The 24,517-nt window shown below is 41.5% G+C and overlaps 1 protein-coding gene across 7 annotated transcripts in view; it reads right to left on the reverse strand.

Moving 5' to 3' along the window:
* Window positions 1-1,954: 1,954 nt before the first annotated feature.
* SLC9A9 (solute carrier family 9 member A9) overlaps window positions 1,955-24,517 on the reverse strand; it is a 687,543-nt gene continuing 664,980 nt past the window's right edge. For 6 of the 7 annotated variants that reach the window (XM_047875494.1, XM_047875495.1, XM_047875498.1 and 3 more), the window contains 2 exons: window positions 5,004-5,109; window positions 1,955-3,655 (listed from right to left, as the gene is read on the reverse strand). In XM_047875494.1, the coding sequence (XP_047731450.1) occupies window positions 3,428-3,655; window positions 5,004-5,109 (334 nt within the window). In that variant the 3' untranslated portion in view covers window positions 1,955-3,427. The remainder of the gene's footprint in view (window positions 3,656-5,003; window positions 5,110-24,517) is intronic. The other variant, XR_007155680.1, reaches the window with a different exon arrangement.

Genomic DNA, 24,517 nt, shown 5'->3' on the forward strand with positions numbered 1-24,517 from the left:
AAATAATTCGTCCATAGTGTACAAAACCCCACAGGCACAAAAGTGATAAATTAAGTCTCCCCTCAGTTCTTAAGAGGAAATTATACTACCAATTTCTTCTTTAACCTTCCAAAATGACAGCATACCATCTACTCTGTTCTGCACTTTGCTATTTTCATTTAACAATACATCCTAGAGATCATTCCATACCAGTACATGTGATACTGTCTCATGAGATGGCTGTGCTGTGTTTTATTTAACCAGCAATTCAGTTGTTCCAATAAATATCCTTTGTATGTATAATATTCTCAAATATCTAGAAGTTCTGCACATGAAATTGGTGGGTCGAATGGTATTTGAATTTTCAGCTTTGATTTATACCATTAAATTGCTCTCCAAACAGTTTCTAGAAACTTCATGAATGAAGACCTTAATGGCACTTCCCATCAGGCTTCTGACTTGCTCAGGCATGTACTGAGTACCACGGGGATACTACAGAGGGTCTAGCTGGGAGACTGACAGTGAGTGGAACTCTGTGTGTGTGTGTGTGTGTGTGTGTGTGTGTGTGTGTGTGATGTATACTTAGTAAGAAGCTCAAGGAAAAACCATAAATCAATTAATTAATTAGAGTCCTGTTTAAAGCTCTAATAATGAGTGCAAGCATTAGTGGTTTGAATAAAGCTCCTTTGCCTTTATTATTCATTAGAAACTGGCAGTAAATAATAGGTTTGAATTTCACAGTCCTCATGCTGCTAATCAAAGCACAGAGATCTTAAGATCATAAATTATTATCCCTCACAACAGGACAATAAAGGAAATTTGGTTTTATGAATTGCTAACTGGGACACTGGCTAGCGTCTCTCTGGGTCTTGGGCTGATTCAGAGGGAAGGAGACTGGTAATCACATCTTGAAACTGGAACACTGTCTTATAGATCAGGTGGGGCACAATTTCCTCAAACTCATGATATTTTACTTACCTGGAGTCAGGGGGACGAGTGGTCTGACCCAGATTAAACAGCCCCTTATTCTCCTTGTTGGCCGTGGTTCATGATGGTCAGCTGGAAAGGGTATTTTTCTAAGCAGGAAGAAGGCTTTCCTGTGGGCAGGAGGCTGTTTTTGCTGTGCCCTCTTAGGGAGTTGGTGCTGGGTTTAGATTGCGTGCCTTCCTCTCCCCACTTCTTCTCATTTCCATCTCATGTCATTTTTCTCTCTACTCCTGCCTCCACTAATGTTAGTCTGTTTTGAGAGGATCTTCTCTTTCCCTGGTGTGTCTTTCTCCACACAAAGCAGCAAAACACCAGGTTCTTATCTCTTCTTTTCATAGGATGAGGACAGAAAGAAGATGAATCCTTATCTTCTGACTTGCCTTTTTATTCCTCCCCCCATTTTTGAGGCTTTTCACGATTGTGTGTGTATGAAAGTGTGAAAGGAGGAGGCTGTTCCACTCTGCCTGCCTTAGCTCTCCCTTCTCTGGCTGGCACACCCTCCCAGCCCACCAGTGTTCTCTTCTTTCTTTCAGTGGCTTGTGTGCCAGTCCCCATGGCTTTTCCTGGGCCACAGGACCCTTGCATCTCCCTTACATTACCTTTCAGTGCCTACTTCACCTGGCATTTCAAGTATAAAGGCTTAGAACTACCAATTAGCATGAGCAGAGAAAATGTCTTTATCTATCATGTATCTATCTATCTATCTATCATCTATCTACCATCTATAATCTATCTATTTTAGGGGGAGAGAGAGAGAGAGAGAGAAAGAGAAAGAACACTAGAAAGTGAGCATGTGAGTGGGAGAGGGGCAGAGGAAGAGAGACAGAATCTCAAGCAGGTTCCACATTCAGTGCACAGCCTGTTAGAGGGCTCAATCCCATGACCCTGGGATCATGACCTGAGCCAAAATCAAGAGTCAGAAGCTAAGCTGACTGAGCCACCAGGTGCCCGAAAATGTCTTTAAATAAAGCATTGGCCAACACAATCATACTTTATGACAAAAGTTTATTAGGATTAGGTCAAATAGAAAACTTCATGCTTTGCCATTTGCATATTTACCCGGAATGACCAGATTATACTTAGCTGAGTATAAAACAGTTTGTGCCCCTGGATCCTACTGTTTGGAAGAAAATCAATATATGTAGCAGTGTGTCTGACACCACCATGGTTAATAGCCTAACAACTGGTTAGCAAAGCATATGCTATTTTTAAGCTTTGGGCCTGAGGAAGACATCATTCCCTACCTCCTTCAGAAACAGACCCATCATAGCCTGGGCACCTAAGACTAGAGCCTGCTTTTTTGGAGTCTAATATTAACATCTGTATTTCAAGAGAAGCTAGGCTTGAGGTATCTTTATGGCTTAAAAGGCACAGATCATGCAGCTGAATTAAAAGCTATTGTGTCGGTCTGTCTGTCATGGGCTATGAGCCATATCTTGTAAGAGGAGTCCCCAGGCTGCATCCTTGAGTCTTCAGTATGGTCTATGCATCATCGGCTCTGCTCCTCTAGCTTCTGCTCTTGCTAATCAGCTGTGGGTGTTGGGTCTGGAAGACGGGTTGGGACTCCTGCACTGTCTCCTGCCACGTGGAGAACAACCTGTGCTGTGGAATCTCATTACTCAGCGTACAGAGGGGACCTGCCACAGGGCTAAGGAGTGACTCAAATGCAAGCAAGGACGGGGAGCCTTGTTCTTCAGGTAAAATATAGTATGGAGAAAAGAAAACCGCTCTTCCTGGAAGGGTCCTACCAAGTTAGAAAACGGAGCTGCATTTAGCGCAGGGTACACCCAGCTGGAACTAACCCTTTGATTCATTCCATGGGAGAAGCAGCTTGACAAGAATGCCCATGAGAATAGTGGGTCACCACACGGCACGGCTTCTGTGAGGCCATCAGCAGTGGTATCGATCCCTTGTCTGGGCTTTGCAAATAGCCCTGAGGTCATTAAGGGCACGTGGGAGTCTAGGTCTTTATAATATACAAATAATCAGGTACTAAATAACTTGGCATAACCTCCAGCTTAGGAGCCAGATGTTTTGCTCAGAAACTTTTTTCCTTATTTTTAACCTCTCCCTAATGAAGGGAATGAAATCCAAAATTGAAGCGAAGGCCTGGAGAGCTGCCTACTGAACGGAAACCCCTCAGACACAAAGGTATCTGTTCCTCCCTTAGCAGCAGCGAGACTCCTGACTCCCTCGCTTCTCTGCCCTTCCCACCCCACCCAAGTCGCTAATAAAAATGGTTGCTGTCAAAAACTTAAATTCAGTTGCATAATAGAGAGGGGTGATAATAAATTCTCATTTCTTTAGGCACCAGAGGATACTTGTGACAAGGTTTTGATTCTCTTCAATTTGTGCTCTTACTGCATTTTCCAGCTTCTATTCCCCATGCTGCCTCCCCAGCTTGGCTTGTATCTCTCAGTGAGCCTGGCATTACTTGTGATTACGTCTGCACTGTTCACCACTAATTCAGCTGGGACTGACCCGGAGTCTGCTCGAGCTTGAGTTCGTAGCCTCCTAGGCCGAGATCCCCCTCGTAAATGTTGTCTTTGCTTGGAGTCTGCGGTGAAGCTTTCTGGTCCAGACCCAGCCCTGCAGGAGGACTGCAGGGTGAGGTGGCTTGCTCCTGGTAACTCATGGCCAGTTCGTCCTGATTCACAATGCATTCTACATCTTCCTCTTTTAGCTGCTCCTGGATTTTGGGAAGAGAGAGAAGTCACTTCATGATGAAGAAAGCAAGAGCAGTCTGACAGTGTTAGAAAGTAGGGTGTTTGTTTTCCTTTCTTAATGGCCCTGTCTTGCCTTGGCTGAGGTACCTGCTGCAGGCAGGTGTCGCGTTTCCATGTCTGTGGGCATGGTGGAGCATTTCCCCTGGAAGACCTGGAGGCATAACACAGCCATATGGGGCCTCCAGGCCTAACGTGAGAATTGGTAGAGAGGGCGTGCTAACCGAGTGCCTCCTTGGGTTAAGGGAGTTAAAATAAAATTCAGTGGATTTCTTGAACTGGTACATAACTAGGTTGAGAGGAGTCAGGAGTTAGGAGAATCTTGGCACCTCAGAGTACGGAATGATTCTCAGTGTTGGTTTTGGAACACTCCTGCCTATCACGAAATTCTCAAAAGGCAGTTTCTGTTACATTTTATTTGAAAAGTGTGTCCTCACAGCATGCTTCTTGGGATGGGTATCACAAAGCTAAAAATGGTTGGAAGTCACCATAGTAGATAATGGCAGAAACTAACTGGATCTGACCAACATAGTTTTCCTCAGACAGAGCTTTCCTTGAAGGAAAGAATAAGATTTCAACTCTTCCTTCATTGGCTTTGGGAAGACCATACAAAATCACTCATAGAATGAGCCCTGGCTAGGTGACTGAGGTCAGTGGTTTCCAACGTTAGGCCGTTGAATCCCTTGGAAGGCTCATGGAAGCATAGATACTGGGCCCCAAGCTCAGAGTTCTGAGGTGTGGGGGGGGGTGCTGATAATTTGTATTTCTAGCAAGTTCCCAAGTGATACTGAGGCTGCTGGTCTGGGGACACACTTTGAGAACCACTGCCTTAGGCCATTGTGTCCTGAGCACATCTGAGACACATTTTTCTCTGTTTATGCAAGGGAGTGCATAAACCTCCAGCTGGACAACCTCCAGGGGCGCCACACACTCCAAGGCTTTGCTCCTCTCCAATCCCTGATGCTGGTTTGTTTGTAATGATTCTAATTGCTTTTCAGCCTTTTTTATTCCACTCCCTTGAGCTATAAAGCACAGGCCTAATATTCAAAACCTCAAAACACAGCAGTTTGTGAGGACATGTTACTTCTTTTATGTTTTCTAAATTCATTTTATGGTTAAAAATATTGATTTAAAAAAATTGTATTCTTAAAAGAAGAATGAGCCCACATAAGCAACATCTGAAAGGAAAAGAGAAATGCTTCTTGGTGCAGTGAATTTTAAAACGCTTCCTCGTCAAGCTGGGAAGTAATAGCCCTGAGGTTCCTGGGCTCATCGGTATTCACCAAGCCCGGCCCACTCCGGGCAGTTACTCACCCCATAGGCCTGCGGACTGGTGAGCAGCCGGGAAATTGGCCCGCACCATTCAGGTAACGTGGTGGTCAACGGAGGACCAGAGTGGGTTAAAATTGGTTTCAGATATCTGTAAGGCCTGTTAAGGAATACTTGCCAAAAGGAAGTTAGAATTTAGTTTCTCACACAGCACAAACCTTTGCATGCAGTGAAAGAGACAGTTATGTTCACCTTTAAATCCCCTACTCCCTCATTTAGGAGGCAATTTGGCCTGCAAAAATTGCTGTTTATAATCTTTGCTCCACACACTTTTCCAGCCCTCCTGGAGGTCTTTAATCATGAAGAAATGGGGACTGGGCCAGCCAACATCAGAGAGAGGGGTGAAATGTTCCTCTTCTCCTCCCCTCCCCCCACCAATGTCTCATCTGCTTAGAGAATGCATTCTTAAGAATTATCTTAAAACAATAGCATAAAAGATTGTGTTTTCTTAAAACAGCACACATAGCTTAAACCGCCAGTAATTTTCACAAAGAAGCAAGAGGTATTTCATAAAATGTTCAGTCACTTTAGGACTGGGTAGTGAACATTGATTGTTTTCCAAAATACTTTATTTTCACTATTCAACACAGGCACTTTATACTTCATACATCAATGCGCTTCTATACAAAATTATGTAAATAAGCTGGTGCCAAGTTCATTCTATTGTCTAGCACCTGTCTTTCTTATCTCTTCATCCCAAAGTGCTCTAACAAGTTAAAAGAAAACCCTGTTCATCTAAAGCTGTTATATTTCCCTCCAATCTAGCAATAGTGAAACCCCTAGAGGCTGCCTCAGGTTGCCTTATTATTTCTTTTTTTTGCTCAAAGGAAAGTAGTGGAATTATTTCCCCATTCCATCAGACACAACTTTTAAGCTTTATATTATTTCCTCTGCTGGAGAATATTTCACCTCATCAACTTTCTGAAAAGCTATAATAAATAGAGAAAAGGAAAAAATGGAAAGCGGTTAACTTCGTTTGGCTTGTGAAAATCTGAAGTCATCCCCAGGCACTAAGGATGTGAGAGGACCTTGGAGATGGCTCTCCTGGAACCCATCTATATCTGGACACCACTCTGTCCTTCCTGTGATGCCCGAGCATGTGACAGCAGAGGGAGATGCAGCCTACAGGGGCCAGGAATCTTGTTGCCTCTGGCTTCAAATCTTTCCCCATCAAAGTGGTGATGAAACAGGAGATACTCATGAACACAGTCTAGTTATGATGTAAGGAGAGCTGCTTAAGAGCATCTATAATTCCAACTGAAAATGGAAAACTTGGCAATTCCTTTCACACGGGCAGCTGTTGTGCTCAGTGAAGGACCAGGGAAGATGTCAAAGTTCAGAGCCTGGCATTCCCTGTAACATTTTTTGAGTATGTCTGTGACTCTGGAAAGCCTGTGATGGTCTTCCATTAATTTTCATTACAAATTGTTATTTCCTTCATTGTATGGATGAATGAATGGAAGCCTAGAGATATAATGATATTAAGTAATCCAAAAGCTCCCATTGCTATTTGAATCTGCCACCATCATCACTAGCAAAAGATAAATGATCAGGGCAGAATCATGCATGTGACCAGCTGGTTCTCTAGAGAGAAACACTTCCAGACCTCATCCCTGCTGACGAGCTGTAGACCTTCTCACATAGGGGCATGTGAGGATACATGGTCTTATTAGGGTTTATGGTGTGAACAGGTGAGCAAAAAATACTTTTGTAGGGAGGTGAGATGGGTAAGACAGATGTATAACTGTAATGTAAATCAGGGAAAATCCAGCCAATTTTATTTCAAGATGGAAAAGTGACAGTAAGTATGCAACATTTTTAGAGATGTCATATTAAAAACAAAAACAAAGGGGCGTCTGGGTGGCTCAGTCGGTTGAGCGGCTGACTTCGGCTCAGGTCATGATCTCATGGTCCGTGAGTTTGAGCCCTGCGTCGGGCTCTGTGCTGACAGCTTGGAGCCTGGAGCCTGTTTCGGATTCTGTGTCTCCCTCTCTTGACCCTCCCCCGTTCATGCTCTGTCTCTCTCTGTCTCAAAAATAAATAAACATTTAAAAAAAATTTAAAAACAAAAACAAACCTGAAGAGATTTGTCAAGGCTTTAATTGTTTCAGAGAGGCCTGGGCAACTTTCTCTATTTGAGGTTCTCAGAATATTGAAAAATTAAATTATATAACACCAAAATAATGTTACAAAAGTAAGGCACAAATTTAGAATTGTGTAATGGACATTTTCTTGTTTTAATCCTGATGAGGTATCTCTTTAAGTCTATGTGTAATGTTACTGGAGCTAACACTTAGAGGCGAGATTTTAGCTTTTTTGAATGTGAGGCCTGGACCTCAGGGGGTACCATTTGGCCTCTTTTGGATAGGTTCTGGGATTTTTGACTCTCAACGCCTTGGCATAACTGTCGTCTCTGCCACTTTTTGACTGTGTGAACTGTGGTCTAGTTATTTACCTCTGTGAGCCTCAAGTATTGTTGTGAATATTAATGAGAAACAACATTATGCAAAAATGTTTTTAAACTCTATGTGCTATTCACATGCTATTTATTTTGTTTTAAATAATTATTTTCTAAGCAATGCTTCTGAGAAACTTTTGTCTTGATCATTGTTCAGATAATAGTGGGGAGATGGAACTGAGGGTAGAGAGGAGAAAATGGCACTCCAGGCATTTGGTGTGGCCTTGGGGGTCACAGGCTAGTTAGCAGGTGGGACATTTAAGGTACCCCTACATCAAAAATGGCTATTTGGGTCAAATTTTGTTGTATAGGCAGCTAGTGTGAGGTGGTAGGTGACAGGTGGGCAGAATTTATTGATGTATGACTCTTTTAGGAAACTGATGATGTTGCTTTTGCTGCTCTGATGTCTCAGTAGCTGTGAGTTCAAAGGAACGAGGCATACCCTGTGTGGCAGTGAGCGGAATGTGCAAAGCACCACCCCTAGCCATGTTGCACGTGCAGCAGAATCTATGTCAAACATCTCGGTTTGCCCAGTGCTTATCATATATCCTGTGCTCAGTGGATGTTTGTTGAATTTCTGATATAGGAAACTATTCTGGGGTGGTATGAGTGATGGAAGTAGATCCTGGGTAACTGTGACAAGAGAAGATGAAGGGGGCAGATAATAGCCAACGAACGAGGTTTTTCTGAGGATAAGAGGCTAAGAAAGGTTACGTTGAAGATGGACCTCTTGGGCCTGAGTTATTAGACTGAGGGGACCATGAAAAAAGACTGGTAATGGCATGAACTGAAGTGGTTAAAAAATAATCTGGTTTCTTACTCATTCATTTGCTCCTTCATACACTCACATGTTTTTGTTTTATGTGCCAAACTGGTGAGGCATCCACATAAGGACATGGACAATTAATTGCATTATAAAATGGAAAGCTCCCTGGTGTCCACACTGTGGTTTCCTTGAGGGCAGGCCTGCTCTGTTCACCTGGATACAGTGCTTCGCACATTTTAGATGTTCAAGAAATAGCTGTTGAATTAATGAAGACAACAGGCTCAGAGAGAGGAAAAGAATTGCTCAATGGAACCCCGGGCAGATAGTTAATGGCAGCGCTGGGCCTGTGATCAAGGACATTTCCATCACACGGGGCATCTTTCTTCTGCTACAGAGACACTGAATGACAGGTCTCATCTGATTGGACAGCTGATTTGGAATTGAGGAATCCATGATTTTCCGAGTTCTTTATTGCTGAGCACTGTCTGGAAAGTGGCTGGATCTCCAGGGTTACCTTAATTATTAAAGAGTAAGAAAACTCTTCTGATCTACAAAAAAAACCCATGCTGCTGATTTCGCAAAATGTGTTATTTTTTTCATCAAGTTCTAGTATATGTTTGGGGAGGGAGATTCCCTGTTGGGTATTTTTGGTACAGCTAGTTTTGCTTCTCTAATAAGCTAGAAATGTATCGAGATGAAATGTGAAGCTCTGGGGGGAAGAAAACAATGACTTTTCCCATCTAAAGGGCATAGGTTTGGGAATAGCAGTTTGGTTCAGGACATGTAAGTAAAAGCTGGAATTCCATCCAGAGTTAACACACGTGCAACAAGGAAGACAATTAACAGATGCCCTTTTCTTTTTTGGCCTGAGCTATCAGAAGGTCCAGAGCTAAATTTAATGCTTAACTGAACTAACATCTAAAATACCTGGCAACACTGATTTTTTTCTCTTTTTTGTTTGTTTGTTTTTAATTATTTTAAATCCTCATGTTTTACCCATTGTAAGTTGCCAAAACTAATGAGTGTACAGCCTACTCATATGCTTCATATGACCTGGTCTTACCTAGACTAGTGAGATGCAAAACCCCAAGCAAAGATGCAGCTCTACAAATGAGTATCTTCCCCTTTGAGGAGACTAAGACCCATTGCCCCCTACCATGGACTGAATGTCTGCATTCTTCCCAAATCCATATGTTGAAGTCCTAACCTTCAATGTGATTGTTTTTGGAGATGTTCTTTGGGAAGTAATTAGGGTTAGGTGAGGTCATGGGGGTGGCCTCCATGATGGGATTACTGCCCTTATAAGAAGAAATACCAGCGTTTATTTGCTCTCACTCTAAATGTCCACAAAGAAGAGGTCATGTGAGCCTAAGTGAGATGGTGACCATCTGCAAGCCCAGAAGAGAGTTCTTACCAGAACCTAATCATGCTGGCACCCTGATCTCAGACTTCTAGCCTCTAGAACTGTGAGAAAATAAATGTCTGTTGTGTAAGCCACCCAGTCTATGGTATGTTGTTATGACAGCCTGGGCAGACTAACACACTCCCTCTCTCTGGACCTCTTTAAAAATCTCTGAGAGTCCTGAAGACCTATGTTCTATCCTGGCTTTCTCTAAACTTGCCTCATCATGAAGATCATCTTGGACATTTGTTAAGAATTCAGATATCCCAGGGGCACCTGGATGGCTCATTCGGTTAAGGGTCCGACTTTGGTTCAGGTCATGATCTCACAGTTTGTGAGTTCGACCCCTGCATCAGGCTTTGTGCTGACAGCTCAGAGCCTAGAGTCTGTTTTGGATTCTGTGTCTCCCTCTCTTTCTGTTCCTCCCCAACTCATTCTCTCTCTCTCTCTCTCTCTCAAAAATAAATAAACATTAAAAAAAATTTAAGAGTTCAGGTTTCCAAGTCCTGCCCTGGAGATTCTGATTTGGCAGGTCTAGGAAGTGGCCTGGGACTCTGTATTTTACAGACAGTCTATATTTTAAGCGCCCCAGATGACTGGTGATTAGGCAAGGTTGGAACACGATTCTCTCTGGAGTGTTACCCTCCATAGGAGATTCAAATTTTAAATAGGAAGAAAAAGAACATAGTGTCTTACATCTACAAAGCCATCATTTTTAGGGTGAAGATAGTTATGAGGTAAGCCCATTTGGCCCAGAACCCAGGCCTATCTAATGTAATGACCTTTGCCATTTGTTCCATCTTGTCTGGGGGATGGGTCGGATAGTTGGCTCAAAAAGATGAAGCCTTGATGATGTTACACCTGAGATTGAATTAATGAAGTGTCATGTCTGAGCTTGTGTAGGAAGACTTTGTGTATATTGGGAGCATTTGCATGTGCTTGTATGTATAAGTTTGACAAATGGTCTTGCTATCTGAATAAAATACTCATCACTGCACAGCTGTGTCAAGAACAAAAGCGCATTTAGCTCTCTATAGGCTTTTCAAGAATATACTCTGTGCTCTTTCATTTATAAAACATTTCCATATGTCTTATTTTCTCCTTACAACTGTAGGTAGGAGCTATAGTCCCATTTTACAGATCAAGAAATGTATAAACAGATGGCTTTTCAATTCTCTTCTAATCTATTCTTACCTCCTTTTCCAGGGTGCATTTAGCTTCCAGTTCTGGCTTGCCATCAGATAGTCAGGGATCAATGAGGTGGGTGGGGAAAGATAAGTACATCCTGTAGTGGAAGCCAACCTTGCCCTCTAAGCCCATACATGCCAGCAGAAAACCAGGTCCCACTTACTATTGACTTTCTGAGTCCCACACTGTTATTTGAGTCCCACACAGCATCCATGAACAAAGCCAGTAGAGGATACACAAAATTTTACATATCCTATCACTCTTTGCTTCTAATATACAAATTACACCCCTTCTGCTTTGTTTCCCAGGAAATATGGCCTAACAAATTGACTGTGTTTTCCTTCTTTCCTTTGCATATATCACATTTCACAATTGAACACTCACTGTCTTGCCATTTTGGGTGAGTCTGCGATGAGCCATTCTGCAGAGAGCTGGCTGGAGGTTCAGGTTGGAGGAAGGCTCTAAGAGCCCAAAAAAGAAGCCTTCTTCTTTGAGCTATTTCATCTCTCTGTTCTCTCTACCTCGAGGGAGGACTTCCAATTTTGTACCAGGCACTTTCAGAGAACATAGGAGTAAGATCCTGTCTTTGCAAGCAGTCACTCTATTTCAAGAACAAGCTATCAAGATGGCACCTTCTACTAGGCTATTCATGAAGTTATGGTTTTAAAATAAGGAAAAGGCAGAAACCCTCTTTCTCTACACAGATGAACATATACTTCTTTGGTTGACAATTCTAACCTTTACCATCTTAAAGGAAATTGCTCTAGACAACTGCTGGGGCAGAAAGAAAGCAGCAAATGCTAGAATAAACACCTGATGCATAAGCAGAATTGCCTGCAGGAAGCCAGCAAGGAGTGACCGTATCCCCCTTCGGCCTGGTCTCTAAGCTCTGCTACTCATATGTCTAATCGGTGAATGGCTCTCCTTTCAAGGCCAAGCTGGTATGTCCCTTTCTCCCAGCAACTTTCTCAGACATGCCATGCTGAGCTGCTTCAGTTCCATGGCTGTTCTGTAGCAATGTGTATCTATCTCTCTGGTAGCATTTATCACATTGTCTGGAAGTTAATTGTTTACATCTCCATCTTCCTCTAAGCTCCTTGAGGGCAGGAACTTTATTATTATTTAACAAAATATTTATATTGTAGAATGGAAAAGGGATACATCAAACCTCACCAATCCAATATATAGCCTAATGGATCATTATAAAGCAAGGAAATCACCCAGACCAGGAAACAGAATTTTGTTACCCAGACCTGAGGCCCCTTCCAGGTATCTCATCCTAATGCAAACTCCATTCTCTCCCCACAAAGAACTACAATCCTGATTTGTACACTAATCACTTCCTTGAGCTTTTTTTCCCCTTTAATGTTTATTTATTTTTGAGAGAGAGGGAGAGACAGAGCATGAGCAGGGGAGGGGCAGAGAGAGAGGGAGGCAGAGAATCCAAAGTAGGCTCCAGGCTCTGAGCTGTCAGCACAGAGCCCGATGTGGGACTCGAACTCACGAACCGCGAGATCATGACCTGAGCTGAAGTCAGACACTCAGCCGACTGAGCCACCCAGGCGCCCCATTAAATGTGTTATTTCTTTTAATCTGTAGATTCCTCCTCCACCCTTTTAACTTCTCTAAAATTTATCTGCTGAAGAACCTAGGCAATTTGACCTGTGGGCTTCCCATAGTCTGAATTTTGCTGATTGCAAACTCAGGTGCTGCCCAGCATGTTCCTCTGCCATTGGTACTTCCTGTAAGTTCCTAGCTGGATCCAGAGATTGGATTCAGATTCTCTTCCATCCCGTTGGCAAGACTGAGAAAGGCACCTCATATCTGGTTGTGCCTCTTTGTGTGATTTGAGCAGCCTCTAATGTGTAATGCCTATATCTATTTGCTCACTGGGGATTGCAAATAGTGAAATTCTAATTATATATTTTTTATTATTTTATTAGTAGAATTCTTTTATAAAGAGACATTTTTCATTTATTCTATTGAGATATTCAGTGAATAGTCAAAATAGGAAAGACAAGATAAATGCTTGATTTATTCCATCTATTTATCAGTTTTCCAGATGTTTGGTTATCATCCTCTGAAAAGGACTGATTCTTTGTTTAAATATCATTATAAAGTAATGAATTTAAATGAATTTGATTGCAATTATTATCATTGTTGAAATGCAAACTGACCCATAGTTGGTCAATGGGAGTCTTTTCAAACTGACTCCTGAGTCCTATTGACATGATGCCAGTATCTTTGATAGCTTCTTTCTCATCTGTATGACAACTTGTTCTAGGCTCATCTTGAACATTGCTTGTTTCTTACCTCAAACCAACCATTTCTCCAAAATTCTCTGATTTCTTTTAGTGAGAAATGGTATTTTAACAGCAAAATCTGGGTGCCAAGGGTTACAATTTATAGTGAGGTACTGTTAAGTGTTCAACAACTGACTCTTTTTTTTTTTTTAAAGCTAGATTTGTAGCATTTCCCAGTTTCCATGGTATAAACACTCCCATTATGGCTGATTTCAATATGTCAACATGAAGTCCCTGAATGTGGAGTTGGGACAAGATGTATACAATCTGTTCTCACCAGTTAGTGCAGACCAGCTTCAACATGCCACTGGTTATATATCTCATGAGTTACTATGGATACGTCCAATTCAAGTTCAAGATTCAAGTTCTGATTCTCAAGGACATAAGGAATGGTAGAATTAGAATAGTCCATAATTACTCATTTGTTTTATCCTTTATTAAATATATAGTAGTCTCAGAATAATAATACTGATAGAACCACCATAAAAATTACATGATACTTTAAAAAACTTCTGCATATCCTCCCTATATTCTAACCTCTCATTTTAAAAAAAAACCCTATTGTGCAACTATATGTAGTTATACTATATCTACATTGTCAGATCATATAGCCATTACATCCTACACCCTCTCTCTTAGCTCTTGTTTAGTCCTAGCTCCCTGGGTAACTATATACTTAATGCTCACCTTCCTGCCTTATGTCAATGTTTTTCTAGTCATTTTGATTGTTTGAAGCTTGTTTTTTATTAGATTCCTCAGGAAGAACTCATGGAAAAATTCTTGAGTTCTTGAATACTGATACCAAATTGTGCCTTTTATATTTTGAAACTCTGTTTTTCTGGAAACAAAATGATTGGCTTATCACTTTCCTTATTTGATTATCTTGCATATGTTTCTAGTTTTGTTTTTTTTTTGACATAAGTAGTTGCTACTGAAAAACATAATGCAAATACAATTTTCTTTTCTTTATAAACCACATGGGCTTTTTTTCTAGATGCCAAAAAGACATTTTATTTAAAGTTCACTAATTTTAGTAAATTTTTTCTGATGTTGGTTGTTCTAGGTTGATAGTCTCAGGTACATGGTGTGATCTTTAAAATGGGTAGTTCCAAATGTTTTAAATATGTTGTATTTCAGCAAAGTTCTCCTGCATTAATACTTGTTCTGTTTCTTTGCTTTGCTTTTTTTTCCTCAGAGACTCCTATTTTCTGGATGTTTAATCTTTGGCTATCTTCAATATTTGTCACTTTCCCTTGAATCCTTTTTATCTTTTTCTTCATTTCTGTTTGATGTAAAATTTTTTTCTTTCCTTTAGCCTACTATTAAGGTATTATCTGTTGTGTTTATTTACTTTTTTATTTCTTCTAATTTACTATTCATTTCTGATATGAGCTTTTTCTTCATTTTAAATTACTTTCAGGGTTTTTTTCTAATTCTGATTCATGTTGTTCCTTTATGTCATCATTTTCTTACTGTTTTAACTTGTTTTATTGTAGCATATTATAGTTTTGACCTAGTTGTGGCATGTCCCTCTGGCATGCTTTGACTGTCAATAGGGATATTATTCTGTTATCTCCTTTTTTTCTTACAATAACTCTCTATGGGATTTGAGTTCTGTACTTTTCTGTTGTTGTTTTTTTTAATCTAAAATTAGTTTTCCTTAACTTATAGAAGGAGGCACTATTCAGGAAAGCTTTTTCAACTTCATAGGGCTCTCTCCTCTGTTGTTTTTATATAGTGGTAAGCATGAGATTTTCTCATCTGTTTTCCTCCTCAGCTGATCTGGACCTTGTCTTTCCTTCGTCACTATTGTCTTTGTCCAGCTCAATTTTGATTTTACTCCGGGTAGCTACTCTTGAGTGCAGGACCCTGATCTTGAAGGGCACCCTGGTGGATCCATTTTGAGAGCTCCTGACTGCTCCAGCCCTTCAGTCCTTCTTACTGGGACCTTTCATTTACTCCTGGTAGAGAGGGTAATACCCCCACCCCCACCCCCACTCCCACTCCAGTTTCAGAGATGTTTATCAAATTAGCCCAACTACCCTCTTCAGGAAATACTATTGACTATTTAGGAGTTCTTCTGTTTTCAGGTCCATCACATACTACCCTAATTGCTTCCTTTTCCCCCCTTCACAGACACTTGTGTTAATGGTGGTTTGTCTCTACTCACTTGTAACTTGGGCTTTGTGAGAAAACTTGTTTTCTCAAAACTAGTTTTGATTTGAATGTGTCCATGGATTTTTGGTTTTATTATCTAATTATTCTGCCTATTTTTATGTAGGCATTTGGAGGGATTGAAAGACTGCTGTTGATGCTTCCCAGAATGGAGAAGTGGTTCTTCACCTTCCTGGCCTTGGACTGAGAGCTTTGAAAATTTGCCCACATGCTCATCATTTGCATACAATTTCACATGACATTTCAAAGTGTTCCCAGAGGTCTTGAAATGCATCCATGCTCCCCTAGAGGTCCTGAGCTAGGAAACTCTGGTCAGGAGCAATTAAGTATTAAGAATGAGGACAGACTAAAGGCTGATAAAGTGGGGTACTTTTTACACTATTTGTATTGGAAGTTGGTTTTCTCAGTGATATCTCTAAGATCTACCTATCAAATGTTAAGATAATTCTATTTGGTTCTTTGGTTCCAGACAGACAATCCAGAGACAGAAAAAGGGCAGTGGAGTTTGTGGAAAGTTTAAAGGAAAGACAAGAGTGGTAGGATGCTGAAGCAACCAACATAAGTAGGGCAAGTGGACATCAGATAAACAAGGGGAATGTTGGAATCATGAGGCTGGAGATAAACCTGAGAGCTCATTTGATCCACAGTCTTAGTTCTTAATAGAAAAGAAAGTCTAAACCTGGGGTTTTCTCCAAGTGTGGTTACTTGACCATTTGCACTGGAATTTCCTATTTTGCTTGTAAAAATGCAGATTCCCAGGTCCTTGACTATGACCTGCTTGGGTGGGAGTTCTACTAATCTGCATTTTACCAATCCCCTAAAAACCACTGGTCTAAGTGATGCAGAGAAGAATGGCATCTGGTCTCATGAAGGACTCTGGATGTGGAGGTGCCACATTTATGAACTGCATAGTATAATAATAATAATAATAATAATAATAATAATATTTATATCACCTTTACTCTATTATTGTTTTTTTCTCCTACTATTGTGTCCTCAAGAATTTTCTCTTTGGACACAGGAGATCAACAGATTTCCAGTGATTTTTTCTGACTATCACATGCATTTGAAATCCACTGTGCCACACGGAATGCTACATTTGGCTCAAGTTGTTTTGAGAGAAAGAGTTCTGGAGTAAAATGTTGCTGCTATTCACATGGAATAGGTCTTGGCTTTTAGTGGCCTCTGGTTAAAGGAACTGCCACCCAGATCCAGACCCCCTCTGTCAGCTCACGATGATTAGACAACAGACCTTTATGGGTCACCTCCCTGGTGGTGTGTCAGAGAACTGGGCTTTGGGAAGTAATTCTACTCCAGCATTCCAAGTCTTCATTCTGGTTTGGAGGGAAATTTCTACTTGATTTCTTCCTCCAGCATTGATTGCATATGGTTTTATGAATGCTGGAGCCTCAGCTGGCTACCCCAGGATTCACATTTAAGACATAGGTGGCCAGCCCCGCCCTAGCCCTCTCTCAAGTCCCAGAAGAGTGTGTGTCTGAGGGGGACTGGTCTCCATGTAAGCATGGACAGGGATTCCTTGGGAATGCATAACTGTTCTCATCTTCTACCCCTGGGGAAATAGGAATAGTCCATTCTGTATCGGCAAGTGGAGCCTATGGGTCAGGACTCTCGAGCATGAAGTTAAAGTAAAAACTACCTTCAATACTTTCATGGAAAGGGAGATAGCAGACACCAAATACAGATGGCTGAGGTTCTGGCTGCTGTGATTGTTTCTCAATTCGAGCAAAAGTCTCCAACTCTTTATGCCTTGATTTTCTCATTTCTAATAAGACACATGGTGGTATGTTAGGTGTTGGTTGGGTAACTATTTAGCGATTGCAATTACCTTGTGTATTTGTTTCCCAGGACTGCCATAGCAAAATACCACAAACCACGTGGCTTAAACAACAGAAATGTATTGTTTCACAGTTCTGGAGGCTGGAGGTCTGAGATCAAGGTATTGGCAGGCTTGGTGCTGTCTGAGGGCTCCGTCCCATGCCTCTCTCCCTGGTTAGGGCCAGCAATTCTTGGTGCTTGTTGGCTTGTAGATGCGTTACTCCCATCTCTAACTTCATCTTCCCATGTTGTTTTCCCTGTCACTTCTCATGATTAAAGTTTTCTTATAAGCAAACTGGACCCATCCCATTCCAGTATGACTTCACCTTAATTAATTACATCTACAATGAACCTATTTCCAAATTAGGTTACATTTCAAGGTACTAGGGGTTAGGACTTCAATATATCTTTTTTTTTAGGAGTAATTTGGCCCATAACATCCTGCTTCTTCTGAAAAATCCCAAGTCTTCGGTTCATTTTTAATTTTTTTCATAGTAGTTAAAAAGACAGGCTGGGTGTGAATCATAGCTTTGCTACTTACTATCTATGAGTGGGAAAATTTCCTAAACTCTTTGAGCCTCATTTTTGTCATCCCTAAAATGAAAATAGCTTACAATAGTGACCTCACAGGGAAGAAGATTAAGTGAGATGAAAATAGATACAATTTTTAGCACAGTTTAGGGCACATAATAAGCACTCAATAAATATTAGTTAACATTATTATTATTCTTTCACTGTATCCCTTAAGGAGTTTTGTGAGTATTAGAAACATATTTCAAACATCCCCAAGTCAATTTACTCATGAAACACCCACCACATATCCTGCAGAGTTCATAATATTTCTTGTGCTGGCTGCTGGAGCCCTGAGACAAATATTGCAAACTTTCTCTCAGAAGATTCCCTTCTATTCTTGGAGCAGTGCCCCCACACAGGGTGCCCAGGGAGGCATTGCTCGTTGTTTCCTGACAGCAGGATTTCTGTGGAGCATTTACATTGTGAGGGTCCTCATAGGACCCAAACAGGACAGGAATGACCTGTCTGTAAGAATGAGGCGCTTGCTCAGAATGTGCTTGCTTTAAGATCACCTTAGAGCACCTCTTTCTCATCATCACATTTGTTTCTCTGGGCCATGGTTGTCCTTGAGGCCATTCTAACCTTCCAATACTCTAAGGACACCTTCTCTGACCTTTTAGCAAACTCAGTAGAATGCATGCCCTGTGGCTCTTTGAGGAAGACAAAACCTTTTCTTTCTCTTTCCCTCCCTCTACCATCCCTACCCCAGAAATGCTGGCTGCTGTAACCCACTGAGTTTGTTATAGGTATGGGCATCAGGGTATGTGACATTAGGTTATTTTTGAGCTATAAAATGAAGCCCGTTCAGGAGACATTAGAAGCTTTATTTCCTTTGACTGAGGAGATACAAGAGGAGAGCTCTTTGTTGTTACAGGGTCACGTGTCATAAATAATCTCATTCCCCTCTCCAGGCACATTTTTCTCTCAGATGCAATCACTTTCAATTTTTTTTTTCTTTACCTCCACCCCCTACCTGGAAATACATTTTACAATTGCCACTCAGTACATGCCCTAACATCTGCTCAATCATACATATATAACACTAAAAATACTTCTACGATGCACTTGGATCTATTCCTATTCCCTATCCAATCCTATCCCCTACCCTATTCTATCTTACCCCATTCCATTCCACCTGTCTTCTGTTATGCTTATACTAGATACGGCTAGTGTGCACCAATATCCAATCCTCCTCCTTTTTCAGGTGCCTGAAGTAGGTATATCAGCTTCCTTGAAGGAGGGGTGGGGGTAGCTATATGACTAATTTTACCCAATGTGTATGGTTCTAAGTGACTAGTGTCACTTTTACATGGAAACATAGACTGAAGACCTCTATTTCGATTAAGCCCTAATTCTGTAGGGCCTGCATGCAACCTTGTTGACTTCTTCCCTGCTACCATGACCCAAGGAGGCCTCAGGCTGAGATAGTGGAGCCACAGATCAAAGCTGCTTGGATCACTGAATTGTCATGTGGAGGATAGTGGCTGTAAAGAGTCATCCACATCCTTTGTGGCCTTTACGTGAGAGAGAAATAAACTGCTTGATGGGCCACTGAGATTTGGGAAATGTTTGTTACCATGGTATAGTCTATCCTGTTCTGACTAATACACTGCTTCTCTTCCATTTCATTTGTTGTTTAGAAATGCTGGTTCCAACCCGTTATGGGTAGCCTCGTACAGTTTGCAAATCATTTTCCCAAAGCATCTGCCACATCGATAACCCCAAAATAGAGACGGAGAGAGGGCTCTCCATAGTGGAGGGAGAACATAGACGACCACTGTCTGTCCTCAGGGTCCTAATTTCTGGAGTTGGTGGACTTCAGGAATAAGGGCTAAGTGGTTGTGTGACTAGGGTCCTAGAGAGTTAGGTTATAGTTGCTTCGGTGGGGGATGCACCAGAGACTAGGTCCAAAGGTGACTGAGTAATGGACTTACCTTTTCTGTGTGATTTTGCCTTTGAGATGTACATGACTCCAGACTCAGGTCTCATATTCTTGACACTTGAACTTCATTGCCCTCTGTTGATCTCATCCCACTTACTTTTCCAACCTTATTCCCCACACTCTTTCACAAACCTTAGCTCCTGATAAATAAAATAAAGCAACAATTCCCATTTATGTATCACTATGTTTCTGGGCCTTTGCATATGCTGTTCCCTCCATTTGAACAACTTTTCTTTTCAGCTGGCATTTGGAAATCTTAAATCCGTTCTGACACAGCTCAACTGTCACTGCCTCTGAAATCCCATTTATCTTTTATTTACATCCCTTCTAGCATTTACCATTCTCTCCCCTATGGTTATTATCGTTCTCCTCCAATCTCATCTTGAGCTAAGCTGCTTCTCTTTTAGTTTTTTCACAAAAGTCCATCCAGATAAAAGGGTTCCTATGAACAATAACCACAGTACATACCCCAAATTAGAAAATCCACTGACTTAAAAAAACAACAATAACAAAACAAGGTTGATTTACTAAGGTTGACATGGAAGGCCTTTCTAGGCTGCCACAGTTCCCATATCCACCAAATACTTTATAGATTTTTATCTTTGAATGTTCTACTTCCACTACTGAGGATGTCCTTCCTTACTTTGTCTTTCAGGGAGACCTGTTTATTCTTTAAATCCTGTGGAATAGATTCCTAGTATTTGCCTAGCCAATATCCAGTCTCCCTTTCCTCCTTACAACAGAAGGAGGTTCTATTTCCTCAGCAGATTGAATGGCAAGTGAAATGGAAAAAGTTTGTTGGGTAGAATTTCTAGAGAAGCTCCTTAAAGACAGCATCAAATTTGATGTTTCTCCATTCTTGCCTGGAACTTAAATGAGCTGTCTGGAGTTCCAGCAGCCATATAGAATCTATAAGGTACACTTGGGGCAGAAGCTGTATACTCAGGACTATAAAGGAGAAAGACAGAAGGACCAGAGAAATACTGATGACATCATGGAAATCTATCACCAGCTTTATATTGTCTAATGCTTCTTTTACATGAGATGAAAACTTCTATTTTGATTAAGCCATGGTTATTTAGATTTTTCTGTTATATGCAGCCAAACACAGTCCTAATGGGCATACAGCTCAATGCAAATAGTTCCTCTTTGTATCTATCCCTGTATTTTAACTAGAGGATTTTTTCACTGGGGCTCCCACAGGCTTTCACTCAGACCTCTCTGATTACATTGATGATAATATATCAGGATTTTTTGACTATACATCTCCTCTCCTGTTAGACTGTGAGCTCCTTGAGGGAGGAACATTTTCTCATTCCTTTTTGTATCTGCAGTGATTAATGCCCCATAAACAGAAATGAGCCTTCCTAATCGATGTTTACTGAATTTTACTGAGACTTGAAAAGCCTTTAAGGTTTTCCGTTAACATGTAAATTATTTTGGGAAAGGTATTATCTAAAGCCTAAACTTTATTTGGGATTTAGTTGGCAAGAAATAAAGTCATGGGAAATGACACTGGATGGGAGTCCTAGGGATGGGGTGAGAGAGATGAGTAGGGTTGGACTGGCCCCTGGAAGGAAAGGTGGGAAAAACTGCAGCCAGAGATTCCAGTCTGCCTGGATCTCTCAAGGCGGCTCTCCTTTGCTGTTACGTTTTCCAGTATACAAAACCTCACTCCCCTGGAAAGCCCTGAGAGGAGACGGCCTGCCTTAGGAATGCTTTACATTACCCCTCCTGCCTCTCTGAAAGGCAAAGCTTCTCTCCTGAGACTGGGTATCACAGATAACTGGCTCCTTGGGCATACTTGCAAGTCCCTTCTGTGTGCCCCAACCCTGTCCCTTTGGTCCTCCTGAACCACTTTGGAAGGGTCCGTCACTCTTGAGTTGCAAGATTAAATGAATGCATGTTTGGATAAGATGCTTTTGGGCCCTAGATCAAAGTCTTCACTGTTCAGGGTCTAGACCTCTTTCAGAGCAAGTATAAAACCTGCCTTCCCCTTCTAGTGAATTATGGGTGCAAAAGGAAAGAAGTACTGCCCATATCTGCCATATCAATACATCTTCTCAGGAGCGGAGCTCAGATGGCATACTCAGAAACCAATGTACTGAGAAAATGGAAAGACGTACTTTCTATTAAAACCACTCAGAAATTTTATTGGCCTGGACAAATATGATCCTTTGGCTAGGAAAACCCACTGGAGAGCAAGTTAAACTATGTCTCATAATATGGTTATTCTCCCCTTGTAAAAATAATAAAAAGTTTTGGTAGGTTTGTTCTGTGTGTTTGTGTGTCTACTTTAACAAACAGTTCCAGGCCCCCCCCGCCTTTTTTTTTTTGTAAGTCACAGATCTGGACGTATGCCAAACTGGTGGCAGGAGCTGTCCCGCTTGCCACAGAAAAGGAAGAGAAAGCACTGAGTCGTTATACAATCTCACTCTCCTAAATCAAACCTTCCATTTGCCATGATTATTTACCATTGCTTTGTAATTGTGAGCAGACAGCTGAGTGGAGCTGGAAGTCTATTCATTCTTTAAAGTGACATAAAGTGGCACTTGGAGTCCCAAATGATAATTGTTCTTTTCTCCTTGTTAATATCTAACCGCTGCTAGGAGTTCTGTGCAAGATTCATTTAATGCCAGCTCCAGAAATTTCTGTGGGATTTGGCTCTTGGCCTCTTTTTGAAACCCAATTTGAAATCACCCTGAGGAACTGGGAAGGCTGAATTGATTGTGACCTTCAGTCAGAATTCCTCTCTAAATATTTTAGCAGTATGGAGAGTTTTCCCTCATTTACATTCCTCTGCTACTCAGTAGTGGTCATGGGTAGGAAGTATTGGCCGTTTCTCAGAAATGCGATTACTTTGAGGGCATTTCCAGCTCAACCTGAATCTTAGGAATCAGAATCTGGTAAGGAAACTAGGTCTTTGGAGATTTCCATCTTAGTGTTTAGACAAAAATTTGAAGCCTATGAAAACCACTCTGCAATGGTGGACGGGTCCTTGCTTTCAGGGCTTCCCCCACCCCACACTGAAGTGATCATTTGTGGGTGAGCTGCCAAACCTACTAAAACTTTCTGTTGATCACATGAGTGAGATACAGACAGTCACATCCTTTGGCTGTATGTGAGGTTTCAAATATCCTTGCAATCCCTGCTGATTAACTACAAAAAGGGATAAGAAAATAAATATATGCTGATATTAATGGGCCTTTCTTTTTTTTCAAGCTTTTATTTATTTTTGAGAGAGACAGAGCGTGCGAATGCGGGAGGGGTGAAGACAGAAGGAGACAGAGAATCCCAAGCAGGCCCCACGCTGCCAGCACAGAGCCTGATGCAGGGCATGAAACCAAGAGTCGGACGCTCAACTGATTGAGCCACCCAGGTGCTCCTCAATGGGCCTTTCTATAGCATAGAGGAGTTCCTGCTATTCTTACCTCCTGATTTCAAATTCTATGTAACATAGTTGAGTTTCTGACCTGAGCTAGAATAAAAAGCAGTAAATTTACCCCTCTTTGACCCTCTGGCTCAGAATTGCAGTGTTAATGGTGTCTAGCATTTATTAAACACTAAGTATGTTGAAAGTTCTGTGTTAAGCACTTTACATGAATGATCTCCTTTAATCCTAGGGGGTACCTCTTTCATTATTCCCATTTTATGGGTGAGGAAACTGAGGCACAGGGAGACAAAGGAGCCATCCCATGGCCACACAGCTAGGTAGTGGTAAAGCCAGGAGGTGAACTCAGGCTGCTGTACTGCCAGATTGACTCTCTATCTCTTTGATTCTGGAGCTCAATGGACTTGAAAAGAGTCATGAGAGGTGACTCGTAGGAGGTCTTAGAAAAGACCTGCACTTTTCTGAATTCTCTGAGGCTTCTTCGGCACCATTCGCACCTGAGGCCATCACGCCAATAGGTGACTGTAGCCCAGAAACTTTGTACCAAGACTCACGGGCTTGGGTTGGGAGAATTGCCCACCATTTGGTATTTGCCATGAGAGAATTTCCTGGAGATTTCCATTTGCAAAGGTTGGATTTTAAAATTTTGTCCCATGTATCACTGGTTGTTTGAGGAAAAGGAAAGGAAAATAGGGATGCTGTAGAAGAGGAACTGAGGTCTCTCACCATCCCCAGTTTCTCTTATAGTTTTGAGTTTCCATTCATAAGCAGTAGTGTTTCAAGCATTTTAGGAATTGGATACACAGTTGAGAGAGTATGAGATGTGGCTTGTAGCCCAGAACCCAGGAGAGTTTTGAATATAGAGGTTAGTAATGCAAGCAGAACTGAAAGATTCTTTTCTCTTTCATCCAACAAAAGAGAGGTCAAGGGCTTTCAAAAATTGGTGACTGTGGAAGCTTGGAGAATTTTCATATTACACATGCCATCTGCTGACTGAATAACAGTTATAATTTTCTCCTAATTGAATTTCTTTTTTTGTTGCCAATTTTAAGAGTGTTTGCAAAGAAAGTTGTGTGTGTACTCTGGAGGTGGTCATGGTAGAGAAGGCGTGAGGGTCTCAATAAACCTTCCTAGCACCTGCCTGAGAGCTAAGGCAAGGCCCTGGGCCCGTGTGCACGGCACTGCTAGACATAGAAGCTCTGTGACCTTCTTGAGAATTAGGAGGAAGCCAAGCCAAGCGTTCCAGGACTCTTTCTGTTGATTTCTGTGGGGCTGCGGGACTCCTGACACCATTCAGAGCCCTCTGAGTAAATCTAAAATTTTGAAAGGAAGCTAAGGCATTGTCAGTACAGGCCGTGCCCAAGGTCCCCACTGATCACTGAAGTTTACCACTTGGTAACATCCCCTCCAGCTCCCAAACTTCCTTTCAGCTGGGGACTCACAGAGTGTTCTTGCTCAGGGTAAG

This window comes from Prionailurus viverrinus, chromosome C2 (assembly GCF_022837055.1).
Source record: "Prionailurus viverrinus isolate Anna chromosome C2, UM_Priviv_1.0, whole genome shotgun sequence".
NCBI classification, from domain to species: Eukaryota; Metazoa; Chordata; class Mammalia; order Carnivora; family Felidae; genus Prionailurus; species Prionailurus viverrinus.